The sequence below is a fragment of the Seriola dumerili genome, unplaced genomic scaffold, assembly GCF_002260705.1.
Source record: "Seriola dumerili isolate Sdu_G_001 unplaced genomic scaffold, Sdu_1.0 BDQW01000017.1, whole genome shotgun sequence".
NCBI lineage: Eukaryota > Metazoa > Chordata > Actinopteri > Carangiformes > Carangidae > Seriola > Seriola dumerili.
In genome coordinates, this window is record NW_019174272.1 from 9766928 (window position 1) to 9788835 (window position 21908).

The following is a 21908-nucleotide window of genomic DNA, read 5'->3' on the forward strand; positions in this document are numbered from 1 at the left end:
GGTTGTTTAGCTTACATACTTGGAATAACAAGTCAGAGGTTAGAGTTATGCTTTAATGTTTGTATTTTTCAGTAGTATGATCAGGTTTAATGTTATAATGGATGTGCTGGACATGAGCAAGACTTTGTGTAAAAGCTATCTGTAACCCCATAGCAATTGGAAATTGGGTTACATTACTAAGCTAAGTAGCCAAGCATACTAATGTTGCAGCTTATGTTAGCGCAGGTTAACACATTATTCAATTCATTCCTTACTCTATAGCTCTTGTGTTTTTGGTTTTGAGGAGTATAGAAAAGAAGAAACTACAATATTAACTCTTGAAATGCAGAGTGTAGCTTTTACTACAGCTTCATGCACATCACAGCATCCAGATTAGATCCAAAGCTTGGATTGGACAATCACTGATCAGGGGAGAGGTTCAGTGAATGGTCATGTGAAATAGCACATATTTTCCAAATGAGAAATCCTTGCTGAATAAAATGTCATTTACAAATTTTTCTGTCTGAACTTGAAATGATATCTTTTTGTCACTGTTTGATTTCCCCTGCACTGTTGTTTCATTCAAAGGATGGAGATACTGGAGAACATGGGCGAGGAAGGAATGGAGATGGAGGGATCAGCCACTGCAGCGTACCCTAAAAACACCAGCCTAGATGGTGCAACCAACGTCACCAACGTTACCTTTTTCCCTTACTACCAGCACTCTCTCTATGTGGCAGCATGCTACATCCTGGCCTACTTCTTCATCTTCCTGCTGTGTATGGTGGGGAACATCCTGGTGTGTTTGATTGTACTGGAGAACCGTCGTATGCGCACAGTCACCAACCTCTTCATCCTCAACCTGGCTATCAGTGACCTACTTGTGGGCATCTTCTGCATCCCTACAACACTGGTGGACAACCTCATCACAGGTAACACCCTGACATAAGTCTTCAATTCTGCCACAACTCCTTGCTTTAACCAGTTTGTTGCAGGAAAGTCAGTTCTCAGAGTTGTTTTGAAGACACAGGATTTCACCTGTAGCTAGCACAACTGCGACACTTAATGTCTGTATATAAAACATCATCCCAGGCAGTGGCTGCTCACAGTAATAGTGTTGACATTCTTTCATATGATTTGTGGTATGGCTGCAAAGCTACAAATCAGAAATCAGGGTTAACATTTTTAATTCACTGAAGTAAAAACATGAAGTTTCTGCTCCTAGAATAACACCTGAGACAGAATACAGTGGTGTATGGAACAGCACTAATAATTAATAATTACATTGCATTACTACAAGTGTTAGTAATCATCAAGTTCAAGTACCTCCACAAAGAGAATGGCACCAAGTTTGAGACATAGGAGGCCACATTGGGCACACGGTTCTGTTTATTAGTAAGCGCTACTGTCTCCCATAGCTCATTTCAACTAGTATGGAGATGTTATCAAACTATTCATATTGTATTTTCTCCTAGTGCAATTACAAGACCGCACATTACATCCTCACATAAAGGAGTAGGAATCAGCATGAAGAGGAACCCGCTACTGCATGAGACAGTAAAAAACACAGGGACAGTCTTTACAGAGAGACCAGGGGGATATTCCAGAGAGCATTTAGTGAAAATGCTGCTCACTGTCACTTTCAAACCCTGAGTTTCTGATTCGGCATGTCATTTTCTCATTCTATATGTAAGTGCAAATTGGATCAGATTTCATTTAAAGAAGTTCACGTTGGGAGAAGATTAAAATCCTTGCCTTTACTAACGTTACCTCTTTTATGATCAATCAGCGATCAGTGTGAGGACAGAGACGGAGATCACTGACATTCAGTTATTAGCCTACACATTGTGGCTTCATCCTCAACTCAGATTAAAATCTATTCAGTGTCCGTCTCTGTAACACTGAGACTCTGTGGACTTAATACAACTGTCAGACTGTCACTCAGTTTCTCTGCACTCAATCATTTACTATGAATTCATCACTTAGTTAAAAAGAAATCTGTGTGAAGCTTTAGACTCAAACTGAATGAATAATAATCATTTCTCATGTTATGATTTTCCTATCATAACTATCATATGGTAGATACATAGATGTAGATGATGTAATATTTCTGATAGAGGACAACAGTAGTGCAGCTTAACATACTGTCTAAAAAGACAATGCTAAACCTTCTTTTTTAATATAAATATGCAATATGCATCATTAGTTGATACCTGAGGCCTGTACTATGAAGCAGGATTTGAGGTTATCAAGTTAACTTCAGGTTTAACTCTGGATTTTCAGTCCTACGACGGGGGTTCACTTGTTACTGGGGTAACTCACCATGGTAACATAAGCCACGTTTCTTTTGAGGATCTATGTGCGTTTCGACCGCTGGAACCAGGGTCAATTAATTTAGTTCCAGGGGAATTGATCAACCCCCAAAAAGGTACCTGGTCGTGGGGTGGAACTTTCCAAAGGTTCAGGAACTTTGGGGGTTGTGGTCCGCTGAACATTTCTGACTGGTGCTGCATTTTATTTCACCCGCCATCTTTAAAAGTCTGCAGTGAGCGACCACCAAGCGAGAGAACACATTTTCTACAACGCGAAACAGGTCCGCGAGAAGTAAAAAAAAAACTGAAAAAGGATTTCAAAAAAATAAAGAACCACAGCAACTGGAGTGGCTAGGGTTGCCACCCGTTACGTATAATACAGGATCGTCTTGTATTTAAAAATAAAATGCTGCGTCCTGTATTGAATATATATGGGACGCAGTTTGTCCTGTATTTTCATTCATGTTATGTCCTCAAAGTGCTGTGAATGATATAATGTCAAGTAATAATTTTCTAATCTTCCCAGGACTTTAGGCCACACTGGAAACACAGACAACAATGGGCCACAGGAACCTTATAGTTCCTGAAGGAAAGTACCCTAAAGAACTTTTAGTTTCAGGTACTTTTTGGTCAAAACACAGCTTTAGGCAGAACTCCTAACCTGCTCCGGCGCAGCTTAACTTCTGAGTCATCATTCCTACAGGATCCCGACAGGAACAAAAGGGTTCACAATTACATGATAAATAACAACAAGCAGTAGACGTATATAAATCAGTGGAATCATTTTGCTGTTCCAGACCAGAATGTGTCCACTAACATTTTCAAACAGAGCTTCTAACAAACAGAGGAGAGTTTACCATAGCTTTATTTTAATTCCTAATTTTTCTGTTGCTTGATAATGGTCTGACAAACCGTAGTTCACTTACCAACGTTCTAAAATAACTCTTAAGTCTTGCTCAGGAGTAATTAATTAAGTCACCTGGAAAACTGGGGTTAACAACGTTAACACTCATGCTTCGAAATGCGTATACTTATCACATCAAATACAATCCACGCAATCCAGGGACACAAGGCACCTGCACATAAGTGACGGATTGATCACAGTGGAGTTTTTAATACTTATGGTCTCGAATGAGGCAAGTAAGGCAAAGAGGAAGAAGCTTGTTCACCTGGATGCTTTTATAGGTGGCAAGCCAAGCCTCTTAAGGTCAGTCACATGACTTTGTTGACATAAGGTCTTGAGGATAGGTAGTAGGATGGCATCATTCAAGGTAAAAGACCATGGTGACGGTCTGATTGAGGTCGTTTGTTCATCATCAGACTGAAGAGTGAAAATACACAGTGAGAAACTTAATTATAATTCATATATCCATAGCCTGACTTTAATATTAACTATATTTAGAAATATATTTTTTTTTATTCCAGTCATGTGATCACTGACGAGTGCTTTTAAATTGAACAAGTAATGTCGCTTGTAGTGAACTGACTTCTGTCACTTGCAAGTTGCATGTCGCAACATAGTCACCACTTTGATCCTGTCAGCGTGTTGAAAATTGGGGGGGTGTTGATCTAGCACTTAAACACATGATTAGTCATTCCTCAACGACTGTCATGTTACCATTTAAAAAGGTAAAAGGCTTAAAAGGTTGTGAATTGATGTGACTGCCAGAGGTTTAGCGTAAGTGATAATAGATTATACTTTGTCATTATGGAGGTGTCATGCATGCAGTTGACCATAGACTATACATACCTGTAATAGGCCCCTGGAAAGGTGCTGCTATTTCAGCACCATGGATAGCATCACAACAGATATACATTCAGTAATCGCCTTGCAACAAATTATCACTTGTGTGTATGTCCAAAACATGTCAAAACAACATATAGGGCCAAGCAGTTAAGTCAGAAGGAGGCAGATGTCATTGGGAATGGCTTTATTGCTCACATTGGGCTGTTTATAAAGCCACTGAATAAACCCTGATCAATATTCATATTTTCTTATTGCTTTATTGCTGTGTATCTGTTTGTTCTATCTATATGTTTAATATTTAGACACATTGTGTAGTCTCACAATTAGGCTTCATTTGCATATTTTTCATAAAATACAAACATATCAGTTTAATATTAACCAATGGAAACAGTGAAGCATGTTAATAATGTCAGTGAGGTTTTTATGAGGTCTAGATGAGCCCTCATGCTCTCTGCTCCTATCATGCCTTGCACTTAAACAATGAGCCAATTCATAAGTCCAGAGCTTCTTCTAGTCTGTGTCTTATGAAAGGCTCCATTGGTATTGCAAAAGTCCTCATGAAATCATTTTTGAACAAATGACCACATCAGATTTACTATTAGTAACAGCTATCAGATTCTATATCTGGACAAAGGAGGCACAGTTTAGTTGCATTAGTCCCTCAATTAAAAGACATGACAAGTCATTGCCTTCAGTATCGTCATTCTTTGCTTCAAGTTCAGAAACTTGGGTTAAGAGATAATTAAGCCTCTTTCCCGCTACATTTTTTCCTGTTTTTGAACCCATGTAGGTTTTATTAATTAAGCCAGCTTTATAGAACTGTTTCACTCTTAATTGTTCTCATTAATCAGTTAATTAGTGCAGAGTGCAAGGTGTGGGGCTATATTTGCATTTATTTATGTGCTGTAACATTCAGCCTTCAACCCTTGAACTGTATTTAATGATGTGTAGCACTGTGGTCATTTTTACTACTGCTAAACTATGTAAAAACCGATGTACAAAAGTTTTGACAAAACCCCTGCTGAGCAGGATGAAAGATCACAGTATAGACAATATCTGTTCTGTGCAGGGATAATACTCCAAGGTGTTACTGTAATGTGGTTGTTGATGATTGATGAGGCCAGATGCAGAAGTAAAGGCAGGTGCTGGTCCATCACTGGGGAGGACTGGACTGGAATTCCGGTCCTGATACAGAAAAACATGTGAGAGGACAATTAGTTTAGATCATACAAGTTCTTTATATTCAAACATGTTAGGTCTGTTGTGTGTGTATAATAAATAGTAAGAATATGCTAAACTAAATACAGTATTAGGCAGTGGATCCTGAACCCGCTGGTTCTGGATCAAACAGTCTCTTTGTCATACTTGTAAAAAAAGTTACTGACGCATCTAGCTGGACAACAGCTGCAGGAACAGGCGAAATTCTACTAAATCACTTAAACATCTGTCAACATCAAAAATCATACATTTATGCCACTTGAAGTGTTTGTCAGTACAGGTTGTCATTTGCACTTATGATACTTTTTGCTACAGACCAATATTAGATATTGCTCACCAGTCTAACAGAGAAGTTGCAGCTCTGCATCAAAGCGTGTCTCTTTACTCGCCCTGAGCTGTCTCCAGCGGTGGAAAACCACACCAGGATTTATGTGGAGTTTTCATGTTTTCTTCTTTTCTTTGCCGTTGAACATAATTTCTTGTCAGAGCAGTCCTTAGGGATGGGGATAAAGATTGCTTTCTAGGTGCTTCAGCCATCTCTGTGTTTCTGTGATACAAGTCAGGGGCTTTTTTTTTTTTTTTTTTTTTTTTAATAAGTTGGAGCTGTAGTGTAACTTCAAGCTCTGGAGGAAGCTGTTCTTCTTTGTGGGATGGAGGGCAGACTAGATCCTACACTCACACAGCATCTAGTGTCATAAAGTGGTATTACAACACGGCCCGGGACGCAGCTGGTTGGTTAGCATGCTCACTTGGTCATGACATCATCACTGTGGCTCCCTCACATACTATTGACAGTGTTGATTAATTTTTTGAACATTTTAAACAAAAATTCTGGCCAGGTCTGGCAGGCTGCAGTCTCAGAAACCGCCATCACTCTTCCATGGCTGGCATCAACTAATGCTGGACCTGGAGACAAACCCAGTGACTGAGGGGAGAGCCTGGTAGCTGTGGACAATGGCCTACAGGATGAATGCAATCCTGAGGCCCTGGTGCCTAACCTCACCTCTGCAATGGGAGCTGTGGATCTGTGTGTTGTCACTCCAGTCCTGGCCCAGCCGGATGCAGAGTGGGCCAAATCACCAATCGTTACCTCCACACCAAACCAGCCCAGCCTTCAGATGAAACTATCCTGGTTAGTAGTCCGTGGCCGCCGTAACCATCCCGGTGCAGAAACGTCCCGACCTTGTGTTGAACTCTCAAACAACTACGCGGCTGTCTCTGACGAGGCCCCATCCCACTTGTCTGACGGCGCTTTGATCCCCCTCTCACCAGACTTGGCAGCACCTCCACCACCTGCAGACATCACTCAGGTGATCACCCAGCCAACTACAAGGAAATGGAGCAAGCGGTCCCTGACAAAGTCCTCTTCCTCATCTCGTCGCAGGCTGTTGGAGGGGCTGTGATCCGGAGAAGCTCTGGGAGTCTTTTTCCATCCGGAGACACCAGGGAATCCCACTGCAAAGATGGATCCCGCTCCTTCGATACTACAGTCGCCACCTGCACCTATTTTCAATAGATATACACATTCATAATTATAATAATTTTTACCACCTCTGGTCTTTTCATTAGAACCTTTACATGTAATGTCTTAACCTTTGTGTTTTTTTTTATCATGTTCAGGATCTGATATACAGTAGAACACAACCTGACTATTCATATTCCTGTATGAGTGAAAAACGTCGCCTCCACATTAAACGGCCTTTTTTTGTTCTGAGCTGTAGGCATTATCAGTGTAACACTTTTACTTGTGGCTGTCCTGGCCAGGTGTTATAACCATGTATTCATTTTAATTCTATTTTTTCCTTCATTGTACAACTTACAGTAGCCACTGTAGGCCTGCCTTAAATTTAGTAAAGTGGTTTAAATATGCTTTACAGCTGGACATCACAGACAGCAAGACAATATAACTTGCTTGTTTCGTGGAATATATTTCTGGAGTGTCGTGTAGTAGTTTTTATAATATCCATACAGACAGGATGTCAGAGTGAATCTGGTGATGGTTGATTAACCTCAGTCGCAAGCACAGGAGCTGTAGATAACAGGTTCCTCACTAGGTCAGATAACTGTTGACAATTTGGAGACGGTAATAAGCAGTCAAAGCAGGAAATGCTACAACTGCCACAGGGAATAGGGAATGTTCGTATTACCAGAATGGAAAAAACTTCCCCTTGCCCCACACAGCCTTACCCAAATAGGTTACTGTAGCTTTTGCAACCTCACATGTGGACAGGTTGATAGTCAAGCGGGTCCAAACCAGTCTGTCAAATAGAGCCTGTTAAGGTGTTATTCCCATGTGTCATTACAAATCTCCACACCATCCAAATAAACAGCACAACCCTCCAACCCACACACAACTTTTCTCATTAACCTCTGAAATGTGGCTGGGGCATTTCACAGCCCAGATGGCATTACTGTGTAAGATTACAGGCCTGATGATATCTCTGGCTCTTTTATAAAGGGGAACCTGCCAGTAATCCTTAAGAAGATCAAACTTGCTGTCATATTTGGCTGCCCCCACCTGATCAACATAATCTTCCACCCTTGGCAGAGGAAAGGACTCTGGCTTTGTCACTGGATTAACCCTTTGGATATCAGTGCAGGGCCTATGTGTGGAGTCAGCTTTACTAACCAAGAGACAGGGAGAGGCCCAACTAGATAAAGAAGGTCCAGCAAAACCATTTTGTAACATGCATGAAGCTTCTGAGTCTAGTATTGTTCACGTTTCTGGAGAAATCCGGTTGAACCACTGAGTGATGGGCTTAGTATCTCCCACATCAACATCATTTTCTATTACATTATTGCAAGTATAAAGTCTGAGAACAGACGTGATTGCACTTTGCTAGAGTTTCTGAATTCTTCAGCCATGGTTGCAACCCCCCTTCAGACCTTTCCTCCTCTTCCTCAAGTGCTGGATGACATACAATTATTTGTTATCAGAGCTGGACAATTTTCTGGGATTTGTCCCAAAGATAGACTTATTCCACGGACAGCACTGCAGCCTCACAAGGACATGTGACTTTGTGTTGATTGATATAAAGTCACACCAACTCCTAATGAAGCACTCCCCATCCCAACAACCTGGAAATTGGTCTTGAGGCTGAGAGACCATCAGCCCTTTACAGGTGTATTTCACCTACTAATATCACTGAAACATACACGAAACAACAACTGTTCTCCTTTCTTTCACTGCTGCTCATTGTCAAATGTAACTGAAACTGATCAATGATTTTTATATATTTTGTGGCTCCGTGGCTCACAACAACGTACCTTCAGTTACACCCTTTTAAAAGTAGATCGGGTCAAGATAGAATAATATTAATTCCTGATTTTGCATCATTTTTCATCTTGATGATTATCAGATATTGCATTTAACCTGTATTAGTTAGTAGTTGATAAATCTCTGTATTTAGACTCAGTCGTTGTCCTGTTGTGTTCCTTTGAAGTAGAAATTTGAGATCCACTGAATCAAGAAATCATCCATCCATCCATTATCTATACCGCTTATCCTTATAGGGTCACAGGGGGGCTGGAGTCAATCCCAGCTGACATTGCACAGGGGCGGTTTACAACTTGGACAGGTCGCCAGTCTATCACAGGGCTGACATATAGAGACAAACATGCACACATTCACACCTATGGGCACTTAGACGCATAGGGCTTTTTAGACTCACCAATTAACCTATTGTGTAATTCTTTGGACTGTCAAGTCAAGTCCGTTTTTATTTGTATAGCGACAATTCACAACATAAGTTATCTCAAGGCACTTTCCACATAGAGCAGGTCTAGACCTTCTCTCTTAAATGTTATTTAAAGAGACTCAACAGTTCACACCAAGAGCAGCACCAGGTGACAGTAAGAGGAAGAGCGGCTTATTAATTCATGTTAGTCAATATTTAGTGTTTCTGCCCACCACATCCAATATTCACTCTCTTTTTAGCTAGTTTAACACTGTTCTGCCACTGATACTGAACCACTGATAACACAAATACATTGATCAGAGTAGCTTTAATTTAAATTTTAGTGCCATCTTCATTAATGATTTAAGTTTACTCATTTGTTGTGTTTTGTTTCATTTATGAATGATTTTTTTTTTTAAACAAGATCATTCTGTTTATATTTTTATTTTTTGTAATAAAAATCTAATTAAAATAATCTATTATACAATTATTACTGATTCCATAATGATTTGAGGCATTTTTGTATTTTTTTTTGTATTAATTTCTTTATTGCCTTTGCAAACTCAATTGCCCACCTATGGGTACCATATTATAGTTACACAATACACAATACATCAATTTAAACATGAAAGCAAATTATAGTGTGGAAGAAATGACTGAGTCAATCGTGGGTTGTTTTTTTCTTTTCTTATTTGGGAAGGTAATTTCTGGGGAATTTTTTCTTATTTTGCTTATTTAATGGTCTGCCTCCTTGAGAAATTGATCTTGGTGATGATTACACTGTAAAAGAAACTTGCACTTGTTGGGCTGTATTATGCAGTAGTGATGTACGGGGTCAACCCATAGCCCATGGATTGGGCGGGTACAGGTAAGCTTACTACAAAATACCATGTGTTCAGGCAGGTTGTGTCAAAAAGTGACAAAGAAGCGTTCCAAGTTATAAACAATTTAGAGAAACATTGTGTGCAATAGGCTGCACTCGACCCACTCATCACACACACACCTGTGCAAATATATTGGCAGTCGCCAGTTGTTGGTCTGACGGTGGCTGATTGGAAAATTAACATGTTGCCCAATCCTATCACTATGGCATTATAGAAATGTTAAGTGAAGTAAGTCTGCTTCATACTTAGTGACCTCATTTGGTTTTAAGAACAAAAATGTAAATGTGGAACTATACCATTAAAGATTACGTTAGCTTTTACAGGGAGAAAGGGTGGTCAGTGTGGTTTAATTTCCTGTCTTTTCAATGTATCGTTTGGGAGAATAAGCTTCACCCACAATTGAACCTCCAAGTGAATTTTTTAAACGTGTAATATTCTGGTAGCATCTGCCCAAAGGTGCTGCAGCCTGCTGATTACCACCAGTCATATGACTGATGGGTGTTGCTGTAGGCTGAGCAGATATTCATTCAATGAATCTTTTGGTTTCTATAGAAACAGATGTCACAGAGAGACACATTGGGATGGAGCCACCTACAGCAGGTGTGCAGTGGGATGAGTGATTTCTGACTTACTCAAAGCAACTACCATCTCTGTGGTGAACTAAATACAGTGACAAGAGAAAGTATGTGAACCCTTTGAATGACCTGGTTTTCTGAATTAATTATTCATATAATGTAAACCAATCTTCATCTAAGTCACAAGTATAGACAGAGACAATGTGCCTAAACTAATAACACACTAACAATTATAATCCTCTGTGTCTTTATTGAGCTCATCCATTAAACATTCACAGTGCTGGTGAAAAAAGTTTGACCCAGAAATGTACCAAACAGAACCAGACCACTCTATTACTTGAAAGCTGGGACTCCAACCCATGCCAACAGAGAAATGCCAGACGCCAAGCCAAACCAGATTCATCTATTATTTGAAAGGTGGTTCCGGACCCATACAGAAACGATAAATGTCATTATCCCAACCCGAACACTATATATTCTTCCCAAACAATTCAACCTGAGTTTCAGCAGTCCATAAAACATTTTTCCAGCAGCAACGAGTGTCAAAGTGCTCTTTGCTCTGTTCCAGCACTTTTATGCCAAATGTAGAAAATAAATGGGTAGGTTAATGATCCTGTGTGTTAGAAGCTTCATTTTCTGCAGTGACAGGGAGCATCAAACAATAATCATGTGGAAAGGAAGGAAGAAAAGTGTGAGGGGACAATGTCCTAATGGTCACACCTCGCTTATATGAGAGGGTAATGTGTGTAGACAAAACCTAGATTCATTAAACTTAACAAATCCAGCTCTGAAACCTACATCAATCTGCATTTCACCCAAATCTGTCTACATCCATTTCAAAACTAAAAGCCCAAGTATACGAATATCTGTGGACGGCCTAAAGCTTCTTCCTGCTTCATTGTAATCACTCTGTAATAAGTAATGAATGAGTCAACTTTGAATTACTCTTAGGGATTTATAAAAATCCTCAGAGAGGGACATTAATTTCACTGCATTAGCACTGAGCTTATGGCTTGAGTACTACTGGACTGAGTGTTTGTCATTTCTTCAACAGGTTGGCCCTTTTCCAATACTGTGTGCAAGATGAGCGGCTTTGTGCAGGGCGTGTCAGTGTCTGCATCAGTCTTCACCCTGGTGGCCATTTCTGTGGAAAGGTTAGTAAATGCTGTGATACTTAATATCAGTTAGAACTGGTGCTGTGGTTAGTGGCAATGCTCTTCTTATTTACCACAGGTTTCGCTGTATAGTGTACCCTCTACAGCCCAAGCCAACTGTACTCGTTGCCAAGGCAGCCATCGTCTTTATCTGGGTGCTAGCAGTGGTGATCATGTGTCCTGCTGCAGTGGCACTGACTGTGGAGCAATTTCCTTCCCACTACATGGTATACAATGATGACTTCAACCACACAGTCCCCCTGTACACCTGCTACGAAAACTTTGACAACCCTCAGATGAGAAAGGTCTACACAACAGTTCTGTTTGCTCACATCTACCTGGTGCCCCTTACTGTCATCACCATCATGTACGGAAGCATCGGAGTCAAACTTTGTTCCTATGTGGTTGCAAACAGAGAGCCACAGCTGGCGAATGCAGTCCAGCTGGGAGGTAGAAGGGGGGGTCTGCCAATGATATCACAGAAAAAGATCAAGGTGATAAAGATGCTCATCGTGGTGGCTTTGCTTTTCATGCTGTCTTGGTTGCCACTCTGGACCCTAATGATGATGACGGATTATGCAGGCTTGGACAGCGACCAGCTGGACCTTCTGACCAGCTACATCTTCCCCTTTGCTCACTGGCTGGCTTTCTCCAACTCCAGTGTCAACCCCATCATTTATGGCTACTACAATGAAAACTTTAAGAGGGGCTTCCAGGCGGTTTGCAAATCCAGGCCCCTCTGTTGCCTCATGCAGTGTAAGCTGTTGAGAAGGATTTCCAGGTGGGGCAGGAAAGGACGGTCTGTGCAAGAGCCTTGTGGGGGTACTGACTTTAGAGATGCCACTAGCCATCACAACCGCCTTGTCTTGGGGCTCAGAAATCGGGTCCATAACGACAACAAGCTGGCTGACACAGTGGAGGTGAACAGGAATGCGAGGGTGGGGTGTGCGATGGTCCCCTCGGAGAGAAGTCTTTTAGATAGAGGGTTGGAAATGGCAGCTGTACCTAAGAAAGGCAGTAATGGTGAAGAGTCAGAAAGGGCTAGTTCATTGGCAGTTTCAGTGTATCAGGCATGGGATAACTAAGTCATATTGCTACCCAGAAATGAACCAAGCAAAGCCATAATATGTTGCATTGTGGTCCCAATGAAGAGACAACTATCAATGATCTGATGTTATAAGTGTAACGTGGTCACTGTTTGGAATGACGGTTACACATTGCAACCTTAGTTCCAGGCAGTGTCTCAACTTTATGGCAAACAATTAAAATTGCTATTGCCCATGCTCAGCAAATCAGGGAGAGCAAGCTGGCTCCACTGGAGCTGCAACCTTGAGCTTATGGTAGTCCAGGCCATTGTTCCCATAGGCTATCATAACATTGTACCTGCTGTTACCACTGTAGACACAGCAGAAAATAAGCGCTCCATTGGGATTCACATTCAAAGAGAGCAAGGAAACAAATTCAAATGAACAATTACCTGTATTTTTTTACACTTTAGTTTAATCAGCAGATCAGTTTTACATATTAATTGAATCAATCAAGATTTGATTGGTTACTGGGAAAAAAAATTAAACCCCACAGGAACTGGCTACACTCAGTCACTCAGTCAGTCAGAGTCAAACACAGCTGGTCCCTGCAGTTATTGCATAGTAATGTAACTGAGTGTCTTGGGTTCGCCTAACTGGGCACATTTGGTAATAAAATAGTAAACCTGACATGGAGACGAAGTACGATGAACAGCAGCAACAATTTCTTTATTTTTCCCAACATGTCACAAGCAGAGTCCAACAACAACTCCTGGGTCACAGCAGTCTTTTGGCAACTCGTACTTACTCTTACTTTACCTCAAACATCGAAACACATAATAACGCAGCACATTCTGGTCGGAAGTACATAACTGTATGTCAGGCAAGACAGCCAAAGTGCAGGATGACTGTGAGAGGCAAGAAGGTGAGATGCAAACTCTGCAGGCAAACTTTCACCCATTTGTCAATCCCAAACATATCCGCTTCTCATTTGAAACATTTAAGTAGCCAAACTTTAGCTACTTAGCATGGCTGCTCGCTCTAATGTTCTCCTTGTTGGTTGTTGCAACATATTCACAATCATCACTGCTTTTACTGGTGTCTTTAACAAGCAGCTGGTGTCATTCGTGCGCTTGTAAAATTCATATTTTAAAAGCTTATTATTACAGTTCTGTATGTAGCACAATGTAAACAATCTCATTTATGAGCAGGAGGAAAGTGTTGCACACTCTGGCTCAATATGTATTCTGTTATTCAAATGGATGATGTTTCAGCCCTTGGGCCTGAGGCCTGTTGTGCCAGTATGAATAAAAGAAAAAATACATATGGAGCCAGAGTGTGTGATGCTTTCTTCCTGCTCTGAAGTATATATCAAGTGATCAGCACCTCAACACAACCTTTGGTGTGCATTACTTTTCCATTATGAAGAGTGTTACTTATAAAACTTTTTCTCAGCCCTGGACTCAAAAACATATATTTTAATAATGAAATTAATATTATAAATCTACAACAACTAGTTGACTGGCTTGAACTAGTGACTACCAGTCGACTACATATTAGTGTGTTTAAGTCAAGAGCTTCAGGGAGCAATTTCAGATTGAGAGAACCACAAACCTTCAACATAGCAGCAAACATCTCATCTCACTGTGCTGCAGAACAGAGAGGTTCAGGAGATCCTTTGTTCCCACTGCCATCAGGCTGTACAACAACTCAGCCAAAGGAAGTGGATCAATCCAGTTATTATTGTTTATATATTATCAACTGTTATAATTATTATAATTATTATTATTATTATTATTATTATTATTATTATTATTATTATTATTATTATTATTATCAACAATGAGCTAATGGACACATGAATAAAGTATCTATCTATCTATAATAAGATCCTGATATCTCAGGCAGTATTTAATGGAAGCTTGATGAGCCAAGGAGAAACAGATGAGATTTGGACAGTTCCCTCTAAGTTATGCTTTTCCCTGCATCTAATCTATAAGACCTTGTTTTCCCTAGCTATGGAGGTTAGTAATGGCTCCATAAGGACACTGTTAGGGATTATAGAAGCTAAACCATTGTGGTCTTTATGACCTGTCCCTCTTTGTCCAAAATAACAAAAGACAATTTTTGTCTTGGCAGAAAATGAACTCATTACAATTTTGACAGTCAGTTATCAAGTGAAAATGCACATACATGGAGTTTTTTTAAGCTTGATAATTTTGTGATAATTTTATGATTTACTTTATTTTGATCATCATTATATTAAAAAAAACTATCTTATTACATATAATCAAGTAAAGCAGTAATGTTTGCAATTGCCAGAAATCACATGAACACAATAAACACAATAGAACCATTCTCTAATAAACATGCATAAAAAACCTCATCATTAATCCCATGAAATGGGCCATTGAGCTTTGTGGAAAACTTGTATAATCAGGATTTATCATCTCATGCTGCATTAATGATTGCAACCGTGTCAATGATTGACAGTATCAGGTATTCTGCCTCTCTCTCCATTGACCTCTGAAGTAGCCTAATACCATTTCATTGATATGTTAATTGTGGTAACTGCTTTTGTAAAGCAACAACAGTTATAGTGCTTCTATAGCAAAACCATATGATGGATACTGTAATATAAGACATCCAGCAGTCACTGACAAACTGTGCCTTCAAACATTAACAAAAAATCTACCTCCACCACATCGCAAACGGACAAACGTCAGTGTAAACACTCCTTACTAAACACATCATGACATAATCCACACAAAAGCTACAGGACGACTACCTCAATCTCCAGCAGTCTACACAAAATAAATAAATAACCTTCACCTGGATAAATGTTGCTAATACTACCATAAAAGCTTTAAACATTCAAGTTGTACAAAATGCAAAGTAAAAATTTCATTTAACAATCCCATACCAATGTGCTACAATCCCAGAAAGTTTCTTCTCCTCGTATTAAAACATTTACAAATAATGTAATCAGTAATATGTTACTGTCTCTGAGGCCAGCTATTAGGGATTAAGGAATTAATAACCCTTTAACTCTGACAAACCTGAATTCAATTAAGTGCACAGTGTTATCTTCAGAAGTAAGCTAATTAGTTGGGTGTTTGTATGGTCTTCTATTCTATTAGAAAATGACAAATAATCAGATAATAAATAAAGCAACAAAAAAAAAAAAAAGTTAAGCATAGGTTTATGGAGAATCCACATTTGATAACAGTATATTAATACAGAATTTAGCACTTTTATTAATATTCTTACTAAAACAGGCATTTCAAGATTATTACACTCCAGAAACCGACTGGTTGTGGTAGACACTAGGCTGAAACACTGACATACTGTATAACAGGCTGGGTCAGCCTGAAAAGGAGCAGCCATGACGAGTCGGCTGATAGAGAAGGGGGTGATGCGACATTTGGGGACAAGGGCACACATTTTCAGACACTGTCTCCAGACATTTATTGTGTTGCACTCAGCTGTTCACATGAAAAGTGAAGATGTAGCTGTGTAAAGCACAAAGAAGAGAGTTTGGGAGAGATTTATAATCCTGGATAACTGGTATCACAGTTGCTCTGGCAACCCAACCCATCCAAGCGTGTGTTCACACAACAGAAATAGATTACCAATGTAATGAATCTGTAGGAAAGAGGTGAGGAATTTACCATTTAGAGAGTTGGACGGATACAATAAAATCACTAAGCTAGAACAGAATAAATAGAATTAGAAATGATACAATTATTATAATATCCAAAAGTAAGACAAGCAACTTGAAAGACATCTCATCTCATGATGACCAAAGGAGCAATACTGTTCAATGATGGATTATAAGTATAGAAAGTATAAATGCTATCTACACTGTAACGTCAATATTAAAGGGTCTGCGCAATTAATGCAAAATTAGTGCATTGTAATTTCCCAGCCTCCAGTAAACCACCCATTATGTTCTATGCACCTGTTTTTGTTTCCCTAAAACCTGGACATCAGTACATTTGAAAGGTGCAGGCAGCTTGAAATTCATTAAAAATGATTGAGTTGGAATCACAGGTAAACAACCTCCTGTATGTAACCTGACGTAGCTAACCCTGCAGCAGCACATCAGCTCATCACATACATCCAGTCAGGTATGCAGTGGTACTCTCTTTGTGCCTTGTCTTAGAACAATGAAGTTTGTCTGTTTAGACAGGAGTAAAGATCATAAAAGAAACTATACATGTGAGGCATGCTAACCTCAGTTTTTACTGCTAACTCCACGGTAGAGTGATTTATCATTGTTGATTGCAGTTGAAGGTTTTCCCAAAATTTTAACATTATTATTTTCCAGAATTATAATAGCACTGTTTTCATGGGAAAACCTGGGATTTCTCAACGTTAAGGAAATTTCTTTTCAAAGGGAGATTATATTGATTTTACACATGAAGTCAAGTTTATGCAAGAGTCGCACCACTTTGAAAAAATGACATCATCATTACCTCGAAGACATCATCGTCATTACTGTCGTGCTATACTAAAATCACTGGTGCACCCCTTAATACATACAACTGTGCATAAACAAAAACTTATTTTTTCTTTTTCAGTTTTCTTCAGATTTTATTTGTTGTTGTCTTGAGATATTGTGTTATTTTATAGATTAGATATTTGTTTATGACAGTGATACTCAAGATACTCACAGAGCTGATAAGAGTGTAATTAGGACAAAGCTATTTTATAAGTAAATAATGTGCAATGTTTGCATTCCTATCATACCTCCACTACTACATAAAAGATAATATGATTTATACATCCACACATATGTGAGTTTTGTACAGATTTATCTACAGGAGCCACAGCTAAAGATAAACTGGATATAACAAAAGAAGGGTTTATTTTACATATATGATACAGCAGTGGTGATTCTTTTTATTGCCAAGCAGTTACTGGTGTGGTGTGACTTGAATGTGTTCCCAAGTTGTGCCGTTGTCACAGTGCAGCACTGTTATTGTATTTTAAATTTGGGCTTTGAAGAGGCCTGGAACATCACTAGTTTGTATTTATTGTACTGTTCAGAAAGTCAGCTTATTGTTTATAGCGCAGTGGTAACAGACAGCTAACTGCTTTCTTGTGCTCTTTCCATGTATGTTCATTTGAATTGGAAATGTGAAGCATGCCAGCTGAGGTGTCATGACAATGGACATCTGTAGTGGTTCGTAATTTCGTTGTAACAGCTGCTGAAATCGTTTTGGGGGGGGGGGACAGGCAATGTGTTGTCTGATGACGCCTCAGAAGTACCGAAGCCGATGTTGGTGGCAACTGTATGACTGTGGCTTGCATTGCAAAATTGACTAACTGTATATTGTTGCTATTTATGCTTTCCTCATGCTGTGTAACTGACTGTGATACTTGTTCTATTTATGTACCAGAGTTTGACTGATATGTTCTTTTCAAAGCCAGTTCTGTTATTGATATTTTTGTATTGAAGCTCATTTTTTTGTTCAAATATTTATCTTTGATTTTGATGACTTTGTGATACGATGAGAAATTGATCGTGAGAAAGAAAACTGTTCTTTGTTCAGCTGCAACCTCAAACAAACCAGCAGCATTCAGTTTCCCTGTTAAAACTTCAAAGTAATTAACGATGATGAGTCGTCTTGTCTTTTGACAAATGTCTTCCCAGTATTTTTATACTGTGACTGCTACAGTTCCTGAGTGCTCCCAGAGTTAACGTCAATCAGCTTGTAGCAGCAGCTAATGAGAATCCCTGCAGAGGAAGATGTTTGTGAAAAGTGCTGCCTGGATGATCTACAACATAAAATAGTAACTCTAACAATCAGCACATAGAAATCTATGCTGTGGTGTGCTGGAGGGAGGACAGTGTAATGCTTTACACCATCATGTTACATTTCATTACATTTATACATTTGGCAGACGCTTTGGTATAACTTTACAGTAAGACTACCCTTATAAAGGATTTAAAAATGGTTTATGATTAGGTTATTAATTCAGTTCTTAACACTTTATAAATCATTAATAAACAGTTATAAACAAGTTAGAACAGTTTTCATACATTGATTCAGGCTCACTATTTGGCAAGATCAAATGAATGCTTACTACTCATTAGTGTGAGGGGCAACACTTATTGTATTTCCTATTGTATTTCATTGAAATTACACTCCATCATTGTAAAGGCACGCAGGTTATAACTCTGTGACTCTCCAGTCTTGCCAGGAAAAAACAGGGGGTCATTGGGTTCATGTTCAGCCATGTCAGCGCCAATGGTAGAACTAGCAGCACCACCACCTAATGAAAAGTCAGTCATTTTGAAGCAGGTGGATCATTCTTTCTGTGATGGTCTTCATCCTCTGCGGACAAATGATGAATGGTTGTGCATCAGGTGTGAAAGACAGGTGCGGGTGATGCTGCCACATTTGGTGTGACACAAATAGCAGCTAACCACTAGCAGCTAAACTGACAGGTATAAACTGTGTGCTATCTTGTCAGTTCTGTATTTTGGATTTTTCATATTAATGCATGAATAATTCACGTTTTAGTCTGTGTGCAGCAACTGTATGTGTGGCTCATGTTTAATGTGCCCATTATCTGTATTGTTTTGTTTGCCTGTTCTCCCTGTCTTGTGAGATGGTTATTAAACAAATGATTCACTCAAAGGCCTTTCTGTTCATGTGTACTACTTTCATACTGAGGCAGTTCAGATAACTGAAAGTTATTTCTGCCAAACTCCTACATTTTGTTTCTCCCAAAGATTCATCAAAAGTTCACTCTGAAATGTACTCTGGACATGTTTTCAGTTAATATACAGCTGGAAACAGAGGCTTCGGAAGCTTTCTGATGGTACAAATATTGGCTTTGTAGCACCTCACTGTGAGCTGGGTTGAGAGACTTGGACTGCGCTCCACACCAGGTTGACATGCTTTACATTTCTGAGCTTTAAAAGTATAGTTAAGCCTGTGTCTAAAATGTCCCAAAATCGGAGATTCTCATGACTTTGCTAAGTACACAACTGAAACACATCAAACGCAGTTACAATATAACGTCGGTTCTCTGGGTGAAGAAACCAACTCTCACTGCATCAGTAATTACAGATGCATCAGATTATGAGAATATAATTAAGACATCTGGTAACCTTGCTGCAGTAAAACACATGCACCAATTAATACTGATCTGTGTGTGTCTCAGAGTACCACCAAGATCAAACATTAAATCATTATCAGACTATCACAGCAGGGCTATTGCTACACTGGTCCAAAAACAAATGGCCACGCCTCATACAGATGTCTTTCGAAGATTTTTTTTCCTCTCTCCTGTTGGAGGACAACATCAGAAGACATTGTTAAAACTACAAGAAAATTAAAACTTAAATCTCTCCGTCATTTTAAAGTCTCTTAAGTGTCCGTTAATAAGCAGGCCTAGACATCCAGCACAACAGAAATCAAAATCTGTGATTTAATGATACAATGGCAGCAGTCGCAGCTGAAGCAGACTCACCTAAGATCTAACCAACCATGCAGATAACTATTAACTACTGGCAGTAGTTAGAGCAGTGCAGAAACAACTGATGGCATCAGTGGATTGTAACAACAACTTTCTGGAGAGCAGGTAAAAGGAGGACGAACTGGAGCATCAGTGAGATAGAGGAGGAGCAGACTGGGAACTATTAAGGGAAGTGATATCTTCATGGTGAACAAGAAACCAAGGCAAGACCGGACCCATTCAAGTCAGAGTAGGAGGAAAAACAGGGAACTTGATGAGGAATAAAATAATGCTGAGATATTATGATTCTCACAAGAAGATCTTCAACAGTGAGGACCTCACAAATCAGAGATAAAAACTTTTACTTTTAAAGTTTGTCAAGGAGAAAGGTCAACACAACTTCATGAGAGATGGTAAAGTTGTCTGCAAAAAGAACGGCCGGAGTAATTAAGTTTAATTCAGTACATCACTCCCTCTCGTGTGATATTGCTTAATTTAAAGATATTTTGTATTTACATTTAAGTAAAAAAATTTGTTACATAAATTTAATGTTACTTTTTACCTGTGCTGATCAACATTCAACAATAAAAGGCTCATTCATTTTGTGATTTAGTTTTATGTAAAAATAAATAAATCTATGGATTATTCAATTAAAACTTTTTTGAAATACTATAATATTCAGCAAATCTTTGTTTTCAATCTATTAAATACTGTAAAAATCTATGTTTTGTAATATATATATATATATATATATATATATATACACATATACATATACATATATTTTTACCTCCAGTGTGAATTTAACATTGAAGTTCACCTGCACTTTTTCAACCAACAGCAGCATCTGAGAGTTCTGACGCAAAACAACTTAATAGTTAAGGTGTAGACCACATGTATTTCCCTAATAACTTATTTGACTTTTGCTCCCTGTTGGCTGATTCCTCAGTGTGCTTGGCTACATGCAAGTCCATCATTGGAAATACACCTTGATTAGCAGTATAAAGAATGCCAAGTGTGGGGACATTGAATAACATGCTACATTCATTTAGTGCTAGAGAAGCATCTCACAAATTTATAAGACCTCAGCTTAATTAATTTTCTTTGTGTGGCATGTGCTGAGAACTGAAGGCTCATTAGGTAGTTAGGTGTAAGGTATAGCCAAGTGAAGTACCCCTAATTAGGCTGCATATTCAAACTTTAAACTTAATCTAAATGCAGTCTAATTTCACAAGAAGCAATCTGCTGTTACCTGGAGGGAAATATTCAGCTCTTGGCTGAACCAAATAAATCCGATTCATATGTTTCCTCTGCTTTATCAAGCAGGTGAAACATTATATTATCATTAGTGGGGAGATTACACCATTGGATACAAAAGCAATATCTATGCTTTTTGATGTAATGACTATACAAGCAGATGTTGTTAACAACTGTAACAAAACAACACATTCTCAAAACTTACCCTTCAGTTCAGCAATTAGTGAAAGTTTCCTCTTAACGGAGCTACACGCAAGTTTTGCTACTAACACGTTAGCATCAGCAGCTGTTTACTTACCAATTAAGAAGAAATTATGTGAGTTCAGCATCAAACTTCATTCCTTTACTCACCAAGAGCTGTCTGCAGCGGTAGAAAGCAACGCCAATGATCACTTGTTTTTCTATTATTTCCATCACTGTTTTTCTTCTACTGACGTTAGCATGCTAACCAGTTAGCCCTTGTCTGGCCTAAGGTGACCAGATTTCTGAAATGAAAAACGAAGGATATTTCCAGTCAACATATCATTAAAAGAGCCAATGTTTTTATCTACGAAATAAAAAAGGGGGTCAGTCCTGGTTTCATGTATTTTGACCATGGTAACTGTTG

The 21908-nt window shown here is 39.0% G+C and overlaps 1 protein-coding gene across 1 annotated transcript; it reads left to right on the top strand.

Moving 5' to 3' along the window:
- The first annotated feature begins 568 nt into the window (after window positions 1-568).
- On the top strand, window positions 569-12631 carry LOC111230847 (neuropeptide FF receptor 1-like). Its single transcript, XM_022757710.1, has 3 exons — window positions 569-911; window positions 11447-11546; window positions 11626-12631. Exons 1-3 carry the CDS (start codon window positions 569-571, stop codon window positions 12629-12631), a joined length of 1449 nt encoding a protein of 482 aa, XP_022613431.1.
- Window positions 12632-21908: the final 9277 nt, after the last annotated feature.